At 35.9% G+C, this 17,469-nt stretch overlaps 1 protein-coding gene across 4 annotated transcripts in view; it reads right to left on the reverse strand.

The window, feature by feature from the left end:
• Positions 1–655: 655 nt before the first annotated feature.
• The window catches only part of LOC136247192 (uncharacterized), a 39,885-nt gene continuing 23,071 nt past the window's right edge, over positions 656–17,469 (reverse strand). For 3 of the 4 annotated variants that reach the window (XM_066038830.1, XM_066038829.1, XM_066038832.1), the window contains 5 exons: positions 14,862–14,924; positions 11,717–12,001; positions 6,867–7,013; positions 4,831–4,896; positions 656–2,617 (listed from right to left, as the gene is read on the reverse strand). In XM_066038830.1, coding sequence (XP_065894902.1) covers positions 741–2,617; positions 4,831–4,896; positions 6,867–7,013; positions 11,717–12,001; positions 14,862–14,924 — 2,438 coding nt within the window. In that variant the 3' untranslated portion in view covers positions 656–740. The remainder of the gene's footprint in view (positions 2,618–4,830; positions 4,897–6,866; positions 7,014–11,716; positions 12,002–14,861; positions 14,925–17,469) is intronic. The other variant, XM_066038833.1, reaches the window with a different exon arrangement.

Consider the following 17,469-nt stretch of genomic DNA (forward strand, 5'->3'; position numbering starts at 1 on the left):
TGTGTATATCTCGCTAACTTGAGACATTGCATATCTAATAGGTGTGCACACTATATCCAGAAATCATCAGATTTCTTTGATGTTTTACTGTTATCCTCTTCTCTTACATAGGGGATCAAGCAAGCTGTGATTATGGGATTGAATTCTGCCAAACAACCTGTGATTGTGAGATTCAATTTTAATACATTAACAGCAGGTTTTTTTTAACTTTCGTAAATGTAGCAATTAAAGTAAAATAATTAACACTAGTCTCTTAAAAATTGCTATATTAGCAATAATAAAATCAAACTACTGTTTGATGTATTAAAATTGAATCCCACAATCACAGTTTGTTTGGCAAATTCAATCCCACAATCACAGCTTACTTGGTTCCCTATATAAGAGAAGGGTATAGCAACTACAGATTTTGCCAATTAGGTGAGTCTACATGCTAAAGTAGAACATATTAGGCACTCGTACTTTGCCTGTATATACAGACTAGCCCTCGGGCTTGTGCGTATATATCAGGTAAAGCACTCTTGCTCATGGTATATAACTATTACATATATATATATATATATATAAATATCAGGCAAACCCTAAGTGATCATACCCTACAATTAGGAATTTTGCTTCTAAAGTTATTTTACACGAAGCAAGAACATAATTCAGCAAATGTTTTGTTTAAAGGAAATACTGATTATGTTTTGGTTACTTAGTAATAAACATATTTATGCAAATGTATGTGATATTTCAAGAGTCTATGTTGAATATTGTTGTAGCTGTGAAAGTACGTAATCAGGGCACACTTCTTGAAGCTTAATAAGATAATTAGCTTCTAGCTGCTCACATTCTTCTGTGTACTTGCCAGCTCTGAAGTAATAATAAGTAAGTTCAGCATAAGGTGATCCTTTTAACAATGACTGTTTTACCTCTTTTTGCACCTTGACATAGAATTTGATATATGGAATTAATTTTGCCATTGTTTGGTGATACTGAGGTGTTAGTTTTTGAAACTCTTCATACTGCCATTTAAAATAATCTAGCAACTCACCAGTGCATAGAGGAATAATTTTATTAATTATTTCTACACCTTTTTCAGCAATGAATCCAACGGGATAATTGCTGCAATAATATTCTATTGTATCACATATGCCAGCATAATCCTTTTTATAGAGTAAATGTTGAACCTTTTGACCAAATTTTCTGTTCAGTGGGTGAACATCTCTTAATACTTTTTCAGAGTCCTTCATCAGTGTTGCAAACTGTCCCACAAACAACTTGATTTGATGCGGTGACTTCATTAATTTATTGTGTACTGCTTGAAGTGCAACTCTGATATAATGAGGATCAAATATAGAAGACTTGTTGTATGTGTTAACATGGATTGGTATAATTCTGTTTTCTATTTCAAACAGCTGAAATTTAAGATATTCTACCAGTGGCAATGTTGCTACATCTTCCACTTCCATCGAATGCTGTACAAAGTATTTTGTTTCTTCAATCACTGCAATTGCAGTACCTAACCGGCCATGTGGTGAAAAAGTTAAAATATCTTTTAGGCTCATGCTCTCAACAATATATTGGTTAATAACATCATGAACTTCCAGACACTGCTGCCTGTCATTGGTAAAAGGTATTATAACTTCTAAGAATTTTACCAATCCAAAGGTCCACAGCTCTTTGATTGTAGTCTCTGCCTCTAATTCGGATATATTCCACAGTGTGTGTAACACATTTGCTGCTAATGAAGTTCCCATGCCAGTCCACAATAAAAATGACTTCATTCTGTTTGCTAGTTGTGTAGTTAGCAGTTCCAAAGATGCATCAATACAAACTTGCACAGCATACTTACGACTGTTATTAATATCACCAATCGAATTTTTATCAAAAGCTGTTAAACCTTTGTCATATAAGTGAGCTTGAACATTCTGAATGGCTCTGTGGTCAAATTTATTGTAACGCTTTGAGTAGTAGGATAACTGTCCTCTGACTAGACAGAGTAGCAATGGCCATAAATGGACATCTTGAGCTAGGTCATGAAGTAAGGTAACATTCTCAGGTGAGAGTTGATCAATACTTACTAAATCCTTTGTCAGCAGAGCAATAGCTTCACTTTGTTCCATTGGACCCACAGTAACTGTCTGTTTGGTTGGAATATGTTGGTCAATTTCATTCATTCTAGAGGTGAGGACAATTTTACAGCTGCTAAATGCACTTACTATTGGTTCAGCATCTTTAATATACCACACATCATCAATAATGATAAGAAGATTACGACAATAATCACTTGTAAATTGGAATATTTCTTGCTTAGCATGATTAAGGTCAGTAAATCGGAGGTTGTGTCCAGTCAACAAGTGATACTGTTGAGCTAATTTAACCATAGGATCTATTGACTGTTGTCCTAGTTCTATAAGTAAAAATCCATCTTTAAATTTTTCTTGCACAGTAGGATGGTGACACAAGGCTGTGATAATTGTGGTCTTGCCAAATCCACCAACTCCAACAAGAGTTACGGTAACCCCATAGGTACACTGATCGCTAATCATGCACAATTTTTTAGCAATGTCATCCAGTAGCACTTCTCGGCATACGTAGTTTGGTGGTAGTGGAGGTGGATGTCGGTATTCAATGCCTAATTATTATTGAAAGAAACAGTGCCAACACTACAATTTTATTCATAAAATTATGCTATAAATAGTCTGTTATTGAATAACAAAACACACCAGGTAGGGACATCATGGTGGCTGCATGCAGTTTATTACTATGGATGTTTGATCAAACAATCAAACACAATTGTGTTTCCAATAGTGTCACAAGAGTCAAAAAGGTCAATGTTATCAATACAAGTATGTAGCATAATATTACAAAATTTAAGGGATTATAGCCAAAACATTGCGAAACAAGGGAGGTTGTCTACATGTACAGATACACTAGTGGACATTAATCCCTGCTTTAGCCTATATCCATAACTGAATTACAGGTACTGTATGGATTAAATGTCTATTAGTATGTATATGTCTGCAGGTGTAGGCAACTTGCCTTGTTTTACTACTTTTTATTGCTATTATCCCTCAAACTTTCCTTCTATTTATTTTATTTTTGTAACATAATTAATTATGATAATTAATATAGTAGCAAAAGAAAACATGGAGCCACACTTAAAGTTTTTGTCTGAGTGCGTGCCGAAAAGTGAAGTAGCCAGTGTGCTTCATTTTCAGCTCATGTTCAACCTGTTACAGTGCATTACAAATGAAGAACTTTACAAGAAGCACCTCTGAAATTGATCCAGTCATTATGGAAAATACAGATAATTTCCATTACAACTGCATAGAGAAGCCATCACACGTCAATGAGAAAAATGGGATACAAAAGAGGACAAAGGTAAGTTCATATGTATGTACATGTATGGCATGCCAAAAGTCACCTTTTGGGCTGAGGTAACATCTTAAAGAGAAAAAATATCAAGCCTGTAGCCTTAACCATAATTGAATTGGATTTGTTTAAAGGAATCATTCAGACAGGCAGTTAGTCAATAAAAAAATTTGTCAAATATATTTCAAATTCGTGTATAGCAATTTATCAGAAGTATTGCTGTTCCCTGATTCACTTTACCAAAACAGCTAAGGCACCATGAATGTATTGTGAGAGCTAGGCTGGTTTCTGGTTAAGGATCTTTTTTGTAAGAAGGTGCAATACTAATACAGTTAGCTACTGTACTGTATGATTAAGCAGTACTAAAGTATGCACACCATGAATATCCATCAGAAGTAAAACTGATGCCTATGATGTAGCACTGTAACTGTGGTTGGTGGAAAGGAACATCTCAGGCCAAAGTGACATCAAACAGTGAAGACATCAAGCCTGTAGCCTTAAACATAGTCAAGTTATGCTTGGGTGAGGGCAGTGAAATTAATCGTAAAAATTCATAGAAATTTATGGAAAGATTTTTGGGTTGCTCTGAAGGCATTTTTGGGACTGAAATGCCAAGCTACACATAGTGAAGAAAAAGTGTGGCTGGTTTTCAGGACAGGAAAGCCCAGACCTTCATGACCCTAGTATACAGTACTAACATACGTATGTACCATGTGACATGTCTGGCATAAAGATTAGAGGCTATAAACTATAAGTACATTAATAAGCTTCTGGTGATTTGGATGGCTAATATATGGTACAGTAGTAGAAATTAGATGGACTATTCACTAGTTACCACTCTATAGGTAGTGGCTGACTACAGCATACACAAACAGAAAAGCTCTGTGTTACACATGCTTTGAAATCACTCAGTTGTAACTCAGGACCGTGAGTAATCTAAAATTTAAAGTAGCCTTGATAGAAAATGTGATATTTTCTATGATATTTTCTAAGTATCATGTAAATGCAAAGCTATACAGTACATACATAAGACACTTCATGTACCAACATAAAGCATCTTACTATATGTATTTTTACACTTGTCACTGCTTGAAGTATCTTAGTTTAGTACAGTGGTATATCCCCAGTACATGGAACAGTTAATTGTTTGTTATTTTAGTAGTTTTTCAGTAAACCCGCATTCACTGATGTTTTACTGAGAGTTTAAAACTTAGTAAAATAATTATGTTCCACATACTTAAGTTTACTGACACTTTACTATCAGTATATCTACAGTAAGGCATCTTAACAAATTAGTAAACTAAGAACCTTCAAGCAGTGTGTAAAATGAAAGAAAAGGCTGATTTTGTTTCAAAGGTATAATAATACTTATGATTTAAGAAGCCAGATCAGCCTAGCCCTTGTATGGGGTGATCTTGTATATGTAGGAAATGCTAGCCATTGTGCTGTATCACTTTGATGTACATACAGTACCTTTCTGAAAACGTCTATGTTGATATCTAAACTGCTGTTCCAATTCAGCCTTTGATGACAATTGACCTGCAACATACAAGTAATTAAATTAAGCAAGTGACTACAACATTATAGGACATAACACTACATATGCACACATGCACGCACTCATGCATGCACACACACACATGCACTCACAGGTCAGATTTAGGGTCTTATAGGCTTCAGTTTAAAGTGTGGGTGTTTAAACTATAGCAATGAGACTAAACGTCTATGGGGGGCATGCCAGCCAGCTTAATCTCTATGACTTTGTCTTAGAATTTTAGAGGTGAATGTTAGAATTTTATACTTGCTGTTTTAATCTCTATGACCTATTGTGCTTTTAGTATTCCCTTTATGCTTGCATTGTGTTTCTAGGTCAGCAACATTTCTTACAACAATTGTAGAACACTCTAATCAGTGAATGCTCTATAAGAGCATTTCACTACAAAGTGAAATTTTATTGGAGTGTATCAATTTAAAGAGCTATGTGCAATGCATTTAAATGCTCTGCTACAGTTTGCAACTGCTCTATTAGAGAGTATCAATCTATTTTCAAGGAATTGAGCTCCACAGTTTGAAATATTCATCTCATATGCTAGCATTATGCTGGCATAACACTCCAGTCTATTACTGTATGCTTTTATTATGCTGGCATATTTGATGCAGGCCTAATAGTACTTGCTAAAACTAGCTAAACTAATCCTAGCTGTTTGCTCTATCATTATAGAAATAGTTAGATTGTATGAATACTTACTGATAGCAGGGGCGTAGCCAGGATTTTTTGAAGGGGGGTTCCAGCTTCAGCATTGAGTTACTAGAAGCAGGGACTTGGAGACACAGCCCCCAGCCACTGAAAGACTTTCAATATTTTAATAAATCAAAACTTCGCAAATTGCTATATTTTATGCAAAAAGTACGTTAATTATGATGCATTAAGTGCCCCTGGGATGAAGCTAGTACTAGATAAAGCCATCTAGTGGAAACAGACAGCATAACACATAGAGACACATATAGTAATCTGTAAGTGATGGTTATATCTCACTGTGGTATAGGAGCCATGAATCCACTGATATAAATGACAATCAAAACAATATAACTATACAAATATGCATAGCGTGAATTCATTTTGCATAACACAAGTGATAAATTACTGGAGCTCTATATCTGTAAACACTGCACACCAAAGCTATAGCAGTATAAGGTCATGCTAAGTTTTGCATTTAATGTTGGAATGTCTGAAAAACTTCATATGGACATGGATATTTACATGCATGTTCTATTAGAGTATACTTGACTGCTCTGTTAGAATATATCCCTGACTGCTCTGAGAGATGAATGTAAGTTTTATCAATTGTTGTGCTGTGCCATTACACTATATTGCTCGCTCATTTTGTCCTGCCACACTAAATGGTGTGTTAGGATCCTGCTTGCAGCAGTCTAAATTTTACAGGGGGTTCCTGAACCCCCCTCCATACGCCCCTGTGATAGTCTTATGGTAGTGCTTTATGTAGATAACTTGTAACATCACTGATTTTTCTTACAGTTGTCTTTATCAGGATACTGTTGAAGTTGAACTGTATTATGTTTGTAGCAATGTTAGTGATAAATCTTGTCATGTTTGTCTAAGCTTAATAAAACTTGATTATAGTATCTCACTGTGGGTAGGAGGGAAGTTTTTACTCAATATTTACTAGTCAACATTAAAAACTGCAAACACCACTAACTTCATAGACATGTAGCTGCACTATATGCTGACCTACCTCTTTGTGGTGCTATTGAATCAGTATATATTTGTAGTGTAACTGATTGCTTTATTGGAATAAATTCACTGTTCTTTTAGTGTACAATTGACTGCTCTAAAAGAGCAAGTGGATATTGACATGAAACAGCCTAATATTTTGCAAACATTATCCTCAAGCCATGAACTTTTTAAAAATTTTTTTGCCCATAAAACTTAGGTTATACAACCTGTATACATACATATTACAATATGTAAGCATTTTACAGTACAATACTTTGATTTGGATTTGGTAGCATTTCTGCAGGACTTGATCTCGCTTCCACTGATGAAGCTGACATTAGTACATGATTTTTTGGTTGAGTGTCCATAAGTTTTCGTGGTGGAATACTTGTAGCTGAAGTAGCAAAAGTTGCCAGGAGTTCTAGTAGAAGAGAAGAAGTAAGTAATTTTGTACAGGTAGAATGACCTGCTCAATTTATCAAGAAAATCATAACAACTTAACACTTTAAAATGTAGTGTACATATATGTATGTACAAATTTTAAAGGGGCATGATTTTAGCGGATTTGCCTGTTATGGAATTTTCAGACTCAAAAGTAAAATGAAAAGCCATAAAACAAAGGAGGTTACCTATACAACTGAAACTATTCATTCAATTCCTACATCTTCATATAACCTGCCATTGTATGCATTATACAGTATCAATGACTGAAGTAGGAATTAAATGTCTATACTCTAGTATACACAACTGCAGGTGTAACGTGACATCTTTAGTTTCATGGTTTTTATTTCTATTGTAAAAACTTCTTATACATGTTTAACGTTTCATAATTTATGACTAGCTCAACCAAGCATAACCCAACTATGATAAACAATACACACTTGATCTTCACTGTTCGACATTGCTTAGATCCGGGACATGCCTTTTACTACTGTGCAATATGTACATCATGGGTTTAAAGTACTTTTGTCCTCCTTTGTGTCCAATACAATTCTTACTCCCCTATTGTTTAATAAGTGTAGATTCATGGGTAAGGCTTCCTTTAAGCTCCTTTTATATGTTACTGAATTTTGGAAAACCTAATTTTGGGTACAATGCATAGTTATACGTAGATAAACGTACACTACTTAATTTCTAAATGGTATCAACTTCCCAATCTTACTAGCTACAAGGGTGAAATATGTGACCGGATCTGCGAAAAGGAGTCTTGTAGATTTGTCAAATTTCCAAATTTGATGAGTCCACTTATCATGTGTTTAACCTATTGTCTTGACATTATATACATCCAGGAATAGGGCTATGTTAGGAGTGTAAAGTAACCAAACTTCAGGCTGGTACCATACACACAAGTAAAGTTATGGATTGCCAAGTACATGCAATTGGAAAGGCCATAAGACCCCTTTTCGTAGATCCGGTCACAAATACGTTTGCATAATTCCAGCATAATTGTGAGCCTAATAGACTTACAAAAGCATCAAGCACTATTCCAGCATAATTTAAGAGTTTAAATCAAATAGCACTTAGGGTGCTAAAAAGACAGCAACTAATAAACACACTACACCTTATAACTGCATCTCTTGTGGTTTAAATTACGTTTAGATACACTGCCACCTTGAAAAGCAATTAAATGGCATACAAATAATTGTGCTGGGCATTGATAGTTTTACCAAAACAACTCCAATACTTCTAAATAAAGCTAAAATCAATGTTGGTATTAGTATACAGTTTGTACAGCACTTTGAATACCACATTGAGTAAAACTGTAGTTAGAGCTGTATATTATTTATAGTGTACTTAGCATGGGTGGGATTAAAGTGTACTACATTTTATATTGTAGGGTCAACTATCCACATAACTGAATACTGTATCTGTTTTTATTGTACTTTGCGTGGGAGGATCAAAGTGCTTCCATGTGCTGTATTTTCCATATTGTACCGATTAGCTGCATAACTGTACTGTATGAGTCATACAACACAGTTATGTGGCTAATTGGACAAGTACATTATGCTTGGGAAAATACAATGCAGCTATGCAGTGCAGTTGTGTAAGAAATGTTATGAAAACAATGCCACTTGACACAGCATGACTGATCACATGGACTAATTCTACTAATGACTAGAAATAGATTACATGAACATCTACTGATAGTTTGACATGCCAAATTGAAGCAATAACCTCACACAGACGGCATGATGGATCACATGCAACAGCCATAATAATCCTACCAGTCTGTTCTATGACTACAGATAGACTATTTGACAACTTATTGATAGTCTGATAGCAGAATTTGAAATGATTTGGACACTCAAGAGAATCACTACGAGCAAGATAACCAGAAAGTGCAATAAAACAATTAAAGCACCGCCTATGCTTGTGCATATGAAAAATACAGTACTTGGTTTAGTCTCTTGACACGCCCCCCCATGCTGTATTTCCATACACACATGCGGCAGTGCTTTAACTATAACATATGCAGAGAATTGGATAGTTACAGTACTTGCAAATGGCTTTGAGTCATGCTATATGCTGTGTTTTACAAACACATGCTTGGCAGTACTTTAACTAGAATACATAGAAGTACAAAGCAACAAATTATATTGTTAGGTGACACAACAATACACAAAATATCATTGTTGCTCTAAATACAAAAGATACTTGATTTTAATTTAGTGGTTCTGTGCATAGGCGCTTTAAATTCTTTACATGCTATAATAGTAAGATACAGTACAGTATGATGCTTTAAATTACCTAATCTTACATATGAAATTGCTATATGTGTCCCACCCCCACCACTTTGCATACATGCAGTGTACATTATTTTGCTTTTGAAACACAGTATATCACTTTGAAATACACTAAGTGCATAATGTGTGCTGCAAAAATATTTGTGACTGAATTTTTGAAAAACGATCCAAATCGCACATTAGAAGTTTCGAGATAAACGGTTTTAAAGAATTCAAGCCAGCATAACTCTCCAAGGATAGCAAGCACGCGTATGAAATTTACACACAAGATGCATCAATCTGTTACCTTTCAGACCACTTCCAGTACTTGTAACTGCTTGTAGAGTTTCCTGCCAAATAAGATAGAAACTCTGAGCTGTTGGACGAGCGAAGTAGTATCACCAGTGCTCACAAAGGGGTGGAGGGTGGGGGGGGGCAAGGGTTAGACCTCAAAATGGAGGCAGACTATGATTGGAGTCCAGAGACGAGATTACAGGGCTGTGCTGGCTCCTTAGTGGCTGATATGTAGCAAAATCCACAGAAAAAAACGTCTGGCCAACACTGTCAGGCTGTCCACCAGTAAACCAGTTATTCTTGCCTAGCCAGGTCCTTCAAAAGGCCTAAAACTACCATTCGAGCTCTACACACACCCCAGAAAAGATGTCTGTTGAAACCAGCCTCGAGTAGTTTAAGTGGTACTGAGTGTCAAAACTACTAGTACGATAGTGTAGCTATCCACTGGTGGTGTTAGTTTGATTTTGCCTGATGTGCAATTTGGGTCGGTTGTGTAAAATCTGGTCACATATAAATTATTTCTAGAGCATCATGTGAGATAACGTGACCTTCCAAGAATCCTGGAGCAGTGGAAAGACATCTGGTCAGTGTGTGATGGCTGGTACTGGTCATGGAATGATTCTAAAGTATGTTTTTGTGTGTCTGGCTCCTTTACAGCCAGATGAGTGTTACATGTGACAAAATTTTGGAAAAACAATCCAAATCGCACATTAGAAGTTTCGAGATAAATGGTTTTAAAGAATTCAAGCCAGCATAACTCTCCAAGGATAGCAAGCACGCATATGAAATTTACACTAAAGATGCATCAATCTGTTACCGTTCAGACCACCTCCAGTACTTGTAGCTGTTTGTAGAGTTTCCCACCAAATAAGATAGAAAATCTGAGCTGTTGGAGGAGCGAAGTAATATCACGAGTGCTCACAAAGGGATGGAGGGTGGAGGGTGGCAGGGTGGGCAAGGGTTAGACCTCAAAATTGAGGCAGACCACGATTGAAGTCCAGAGACGAGATTACAGGGTTGTGCTGGCTCCTTAGTGGCTGATATGTAGCAAAATCCACAGAAAAAACGTCTGGCCAACATTTTCAGGCTGTCCACCAGTAAACCAGTTATTCTTGCCTAGCCAGGTCCTTCAAAAGGCCTAAAACCGCCATTGGAGATCTACACACACCCCAGAAAAGACGTTTGTTGAAACCAGCCTCGAGTAGTTTGAGTGGTACTGAGTGTCAAAACTACTAGTACGATAGTGTAGTTATCCACTGGTGGTCTTAGTTTGATGTGCGATTTGGATCGGTTTTGTAAAATCTGGTCACATTTTATAAATGTCTTCAGTAAACAGTGATAAAAGAGATGAATATACCATTGAACTTGTCTATTAATGGAGAGTAAGAATATCTTTGTTTAATTTCTGTAGGCATGAGTTATTATGTGTTTGTTCACATTGTGGTAAAATGCAAATGTATTGATGCTATTTCTAAGTTTGAATTGCCTTCCATAATTTCAACTTCTTTCAAACCACGAAAAAGTCACTCATACGTATGTATAATGGTTAATCTAACTACAAACCAAGTTCAACTGATTCCTCAAAGCAGTTGAAACTGTAGGCATGACAGAATTTTGATCTTATTTATGTGAATTATTGGTCATAACTCTGTGAATCTTGATGGGATTTCCACCAAACTTGGTGCTGTAATACCCGCTTCATGTGTGCCAAATTTCAGTTTGACTGAAATACGTATACATTTGCATTTTATGACAGATTTTGCTAAGTGTACAAACAGAATAAGTATAGAAGAAGGAAAAATACCCTATAATGTTGGCCTCTCTTTTCTCCAAAATGGCTGGGGCGATTTCATTCAAATTTGGTATGGGGTCTCCCCTACTGGGCTGGCATCTTTTCAGCAAAATTGGTCCTAATTGATTAAGGGATCATAGAACTACATATGTGTAGAAAGTGTGTTTTCTTTTTTCCTGTCAATATAGCCATGGCATGGTGTGCTGGCTTCTTGGGCCACATGACACACTACTGTGTGCGATACAGTACATTTTCGTGATACACCATATTACACATAAAAGACTGTAGTATAAATAACTTGCATTAAATACATACCTTCTCTCACATAGTTTATAAACATTTTTGCTGCGATGTTGTCCATAAGCTTTTCCATGAAACCACAAAACATTAATGTATCAAAATTGGATTTGGTTGCGCTCATTAATGCTCCAACTATTACTTCATTAATTAGTTCACCAGATGGAAATTTTCTCCATCGATTTAGCAGAGTGTCTGTTATCCCGGCTTCTTTCATTTTATGCAACTTAACCAGGTTCTTATTGGCGTCTTTAGGAAGACATTTCCACAGACTAGTGTAGTATGTCTTGTAAACTTGTACAGCTGTTAAAACAGGCATGAATATGTAATTAGACTTATTGAGTATGTAGCATAGAGTATGATAGTACTGTATAGTAGGGACCACAAAGTTGTAGGCATGCATGGCCCATGAAAAAATTACCCAAAAACCAGCCTCACTTTTCCCAGATGGTGATGAGGAAGTATTGGTTAGACAAAAACAATGCCCAAACAATTGAATCAAAATGCTTTCAATGAATTGCTGCAGAATTTAAAGAAATGATTTTATGCAATTTTCTACTGACTGACTGATGGATGCCTTCGGACAAGCATAACTTGATAACGGCTAAGGCTATAGCCTTGATTTTTTCACTGTTCAACATTGCTTCAGCCTGAGAGATGTCTTTTAGCATACCGTAGTATGTGCAATGCATTCTTCATGGACTTACCAGTGTCCTCCTTTGTGTCCCATTCATCTTTGCTGACAACGAAAAGTGTCAATTTGGTGGGAGCATATGATGGCTTCCTTTTATAATGGAAATTATCTATATTTTACTTAGTGGCTACTTTGATTGCAAAGGTGCTTTTTGAACAGCTTTTGATTTGTACTGCTGTGTAACAGGTTGAACATAGCTGACAACGAAGCATTATGGATACTTCACTTTTCAGACAATAATTGATAGCTGGGGCACACAGCACAGTGCCATTTCTTTCTTTGATGCGGTATGCATAAGTTCACCAGTCATAATAATTATTTACAATAAAAGTTAACAAAAAGTACACAAAAAAATGGAATTTTCAACTAGAGTAGGGACCATAGCACATCGATAGAAAGTACTGAAACAAGCTGGAGTATAGTCCATGATATTGTATCACAGTAAACAATAAGAAGTGAAAATTCCTAATTAATGCACTTTATTTATGCCACAGACTGTTAGCTCCACTATTACACTATAATTTCTATCCATTGACAACACTGCTGCATCTGCTACATATCTCTGCTAGTGTTTATAAAGTCCTATATATACACAGGTGAGCCCTAACACCATTTTGACTGCTGAAAAAGCTTGTATGGATGCAGCCAACCAACAGCAGTTGGCTTGATATTTATTTTATTGTGTTGCTTAGATTACTAATAGTTGAAGCTATGTGTACTATATTTGTACATGTTTTACACCAATTCATCACCTTCCACAGCATTCACTGTAAAGTAGCCAACAGTTAAGATATCTGCCATTTTAGATAGTTTTTGAAGGAAATGTTGACTGTTCAGTTGATCTCAAAGTAGCAAGGGTAGAGGGAAGGCAAGAGGCTGTTTAAAAAAATAAAGAGGAAGGCATGGGGATGAATTAGGCCAAGTTATGGCCCTATGAAATTTGTGGCCGGATCTGCAAGAACCTTTTTCAAATTCCATTTTAGTACAATCTCTTTATCTAGATAATGAAAGGATGGCCAACCGAACTTTCAGCTTTAGAAGCCAAGAACGTTCAAAGTTAAAGCACTACAAAGTGGCAACAACAGAAAAATCGATTTGTACAGTGACAATGCGGAAAATAAACTACAGGCACTTAATTAAATAATCATAACTTACAAAACGCAGTCTTCTACCAAGATGCAACTTACACCATTGGATTCTCTATGAACAAGCAATTCATTGCTGGGTAAGTTTTGTCTTCCAGGTCCTTCCTACAGCCTGAACAAATGCAAAAGCATGCCAAAAAAATTAATTAAAAATATTTAAAAAATAATAAAATAAAGAACCACTCATCCAATGCAAGGCAGACTAACATCCATATCTTCCGTCTACTCTGAGTACTGACACAAAACAAAGATTTTGGAACTCCTCTTCTTTTCAGGATCTCACTGCTGCCAAGGTTTTTAGCGTTACGTATATACCACCTTCCTTCATTGTGAAACAAGTTACGTTTTTAAAACTTATTTGTAAATACTACACCCTTGCATTTATTGCATTCTACTGTAAACTTAGGTTTGTACAAATGCATGGGATTCTTGCAGATTCAGCCACACTAATTTTGTTCATGTAGAAAATCAAATCTGTGATAAGACCGGTTTTCCTGCAAAATGTGACTAGGTTTATGTCAAGTGGTCTTCCACACACATCCGATTTTATAAACTTGGAAGACCATATGTAACTCAGTGCTTACATACCATACTGTATATATATTTTTTTAAACCACCAAGCTATGTTGGTGGAGGTGCTCACTACTTACCAAATGCCAAGTCAATAGCCTTGAAGTTATGAATTGTCCAAGTTGGTAATGCATGTGGAAGACCCCTTTTCGCAAATCCTGTCACAGATAGCGAGCATTTGTTAGTGTCAAACTGAGCCTGGCACCTTAATTTCTCCTCAATCTTCCACTCCTATAAATTATCTACTTCCACCCTCTGTTTACCCACCCCCTTCTTCCCAGCATAATTTAAGAAAACAGGTTTTACATTGGAACTTTGTATTTCTGTCACATAGTAAACTGTATAGTTCATCATGGATGTAATATCGTACACAAACTTCATCCTCATATCATAAAGTTAGGCATTACCTTATTGAGCCTTCAGTTTTATATATCAGGCTACATATCTATACCACCAAAAACTTAACCTACATATAATTGTCTTCACTAAATAATCCTCATAATAAATTTCACTCACACTTTTTTGGCACAGCCTTTATTGTTTACCTACAGATTCACATTTTGAATGGATATTAATAATGCTAAGGTTAAATGATTTCAAAGTTAGCCATTGGCACCCTTCCTCCCTCCCCTATTATTAGTAATTGTACGATAGAAATATCTACCTATTATGCCTAGCATTATGCTTGCTTTTTCAAATGCTCAAAAATATGCCAGCATAATAGGCTAATAATGCACAACATAAATTAACTTACTTTTGCAACCTGGATCCATTTTTATTCGTGAAAATGTTTCATTGTAAAATGGACTGGTTGTGTCTAAGTAGAAAAATCAAATATGTACATACAACCATACGTTATGTAAATGTGCATATATATGTTTGTACGTACATACAATATTATCTGTTGTTAGGAGTGTAACAACAGATAATATTGATACTCACACGTTATCTGTTGTTTGATACTCACACGTTATCTGTTGTTTGTGCCTTTAACTCATGATCTTGCACTCATACCACAACTTAATCTGCTTCATAATGTGTGAGTATCAAACATGTGGCAGCCACTTGCTAGTGTCAAGTGAGGATCAGACTATTTTACACATGTTTTCCTCTTGTATTTTTATTTCAAGCAATATTTTCCTGAAAAGCATTAATTTCTACATTTTATTATTATAACACATGCAAGTCTACATGCAGAAAGTGTTGGTTATGTTTTTGCTATGGCTGTTCTATTAGAGTAATTGCTATCAGTGACTGTACTATATTAAAGTACACTATTTAAGCAATCTGTAGTGACTTTCCTATCCCAATACTGTAGATTCTGACTTACAGGTGCATCCAACTTTTGTAATAATACAGTGTTTGTTATAAACGTACGTATGTGACAAATAAGAAAACCTCACTGTGAGTGCTTTGTGTGATTTTCAGCCACCATGTAGCCAAAATTCAGAATCTAGTTTTGTGCAAATTCTTCATGTGGAACATGGGTTCCATACTTCAGAAGCCTGTTTTTTTTTTTTTGTTTGGTGTAAATAGTGAAACCCATGTTATTACTGGCTATGTACCACATGAAATTTCAAACCTCACACAGTTGAAAATGTAAGTATTTATCAGCTTTGATTATTACAAGAAATGGGTTAATGAATAATAATATTGTGTGTTCAATATATACATACGTGTGCTTAACAGCCAGATTCTACAGTATCCTGAAATAGGATGAAATTATGTCTTGGCTCAAACTTTCTATTTTCTCAGGTACAAGCACACTTTGACCACGTTTTGTCCTGCATTTTGCTCCTTGCTTTTGTCTTCCTAACAATACTGTATTAAATATTTCAAATTATATTATACTGACATAAATTGTGACCAGATTTTACAAAACCGATCCAAATCGCACATCAGGTAAAATCAAACTAACACCACCAGTAGATAGGTACACTATCATACTAGTGGTTTAGACACTCAGTACCACTCAAACTACTCGAGGCTGGTTTCAACAGATGTATTTTCCGGGGGATGTGTAGAGCTCGAATGGCGGTTTTAGGCCTTGTGAAGGACCTGGCTTGGCAAGAATCGGTGGTTTACTGGTGGACAGCCTGATAATGTAGTCCATATGTTTTTTCTGTGGATTTTGCTACATATCAACCACTAAGGAGCCAGCACAGCCCTGTAATCTCATCTCTGGACTCCAAGCATGGTCTGTGTCCATTTTGAGGTCTAAACCTTGCTCACCCTGTCACCCCCCACCACTTTGTGAGCATTCGTGATACTACTTCGCTCCTCCAACAGCTCAGATTTTCTATCTTATTTGGTGGGAAACTCTACAAGCAGCTACAAGCACTTGAAGTGGTCTGAAAGGTAACCGATTGATGCATCTTTAGTGTAAATTTCATACTAATGCTTGCTATCCTTGGAGAGTTATGCTGGCTTGGATTCTTTAAAACCGTTTATCTCGAAACTTCTAATGTGCAATTTGGATCGTTTTTCCAAAATCCAGTGTCATGTTGCATGATGTTTAAAAAAGGAAATCTAAGATACTTTACTAGACCACATTCAAGTGAAGTAGTCAAATATGATTGTCTGCATGCTCAGCACAGATCATGATTCTCACTTTCCTTATAATATTCAGTAAAACGTATTGTGCAAAACAATCATACCTCTGTAACATCAGCATTAAATAAAGCCTTTAGCATTAGAAAGTGCTTACTTATACAGGGCTTGGGGAAGCAATTCTGAAGTGGTCAGGCCAAAGGGGTAGGCACTATGAAATGCTGAGCACTTCGCTGTGTGAATGCTGGGAGCATGCTACCCCAGGAAAATTTTCAAACTGCATGCTCTGAGATTAAATCTGAAACTATTTTCAGCTGTAAAATCCCTAGCAAATTATTGACTAACACTTGTGTTAAACTCACTGCATTTAGCTGCATCATGTGTTCATATTAATTTCATTATACAGTTGCAACACATGTAAATATAGTATTGTTCCCTTTTGTTATAGCTACTATATGCATGCAGTATGAGTCTAGCATTTGAAACTGATAGCTATATAACTTATAACTAATTTTAATCTGATGAAGCAACAACTCAGTGAATAGCTAGATAGGCACTATAACTATATACCTTAATATATGTATGCTTTCATTTAAAACTATTTATATATTTTGTAGTTGCTAGATTCATAAAGCATTTGACTAATAAATCAGTAAACACCTGAGTGCTCTATTAGGGTGACTGTTCTATTAGAGTGTTTCAATCACTGATTGGCCCAAGGATGGATTTAACAGTATGATGTATATAAGTATTCCACTGGTATTATCACAATGCTTGCATTATTCTTTAGGCATCTGCAATTCACAAAAATA

The sequence above is a fragment of the Dysidea avara genome, chromosome 2, assembly GCF_963678975.1.
Source record: "Dysidea avara chromosome 2, odDysAvar1.4, whole genome shotgun sequence".
In the NCBI taxonomy this organism is placed as follows: domain Eukaryota; kingdom Metazoa; phylum Porifera; class Demospongiae; order Dictyoceratida; family Dysideidae; genus Dysidea; species Dysidea avara.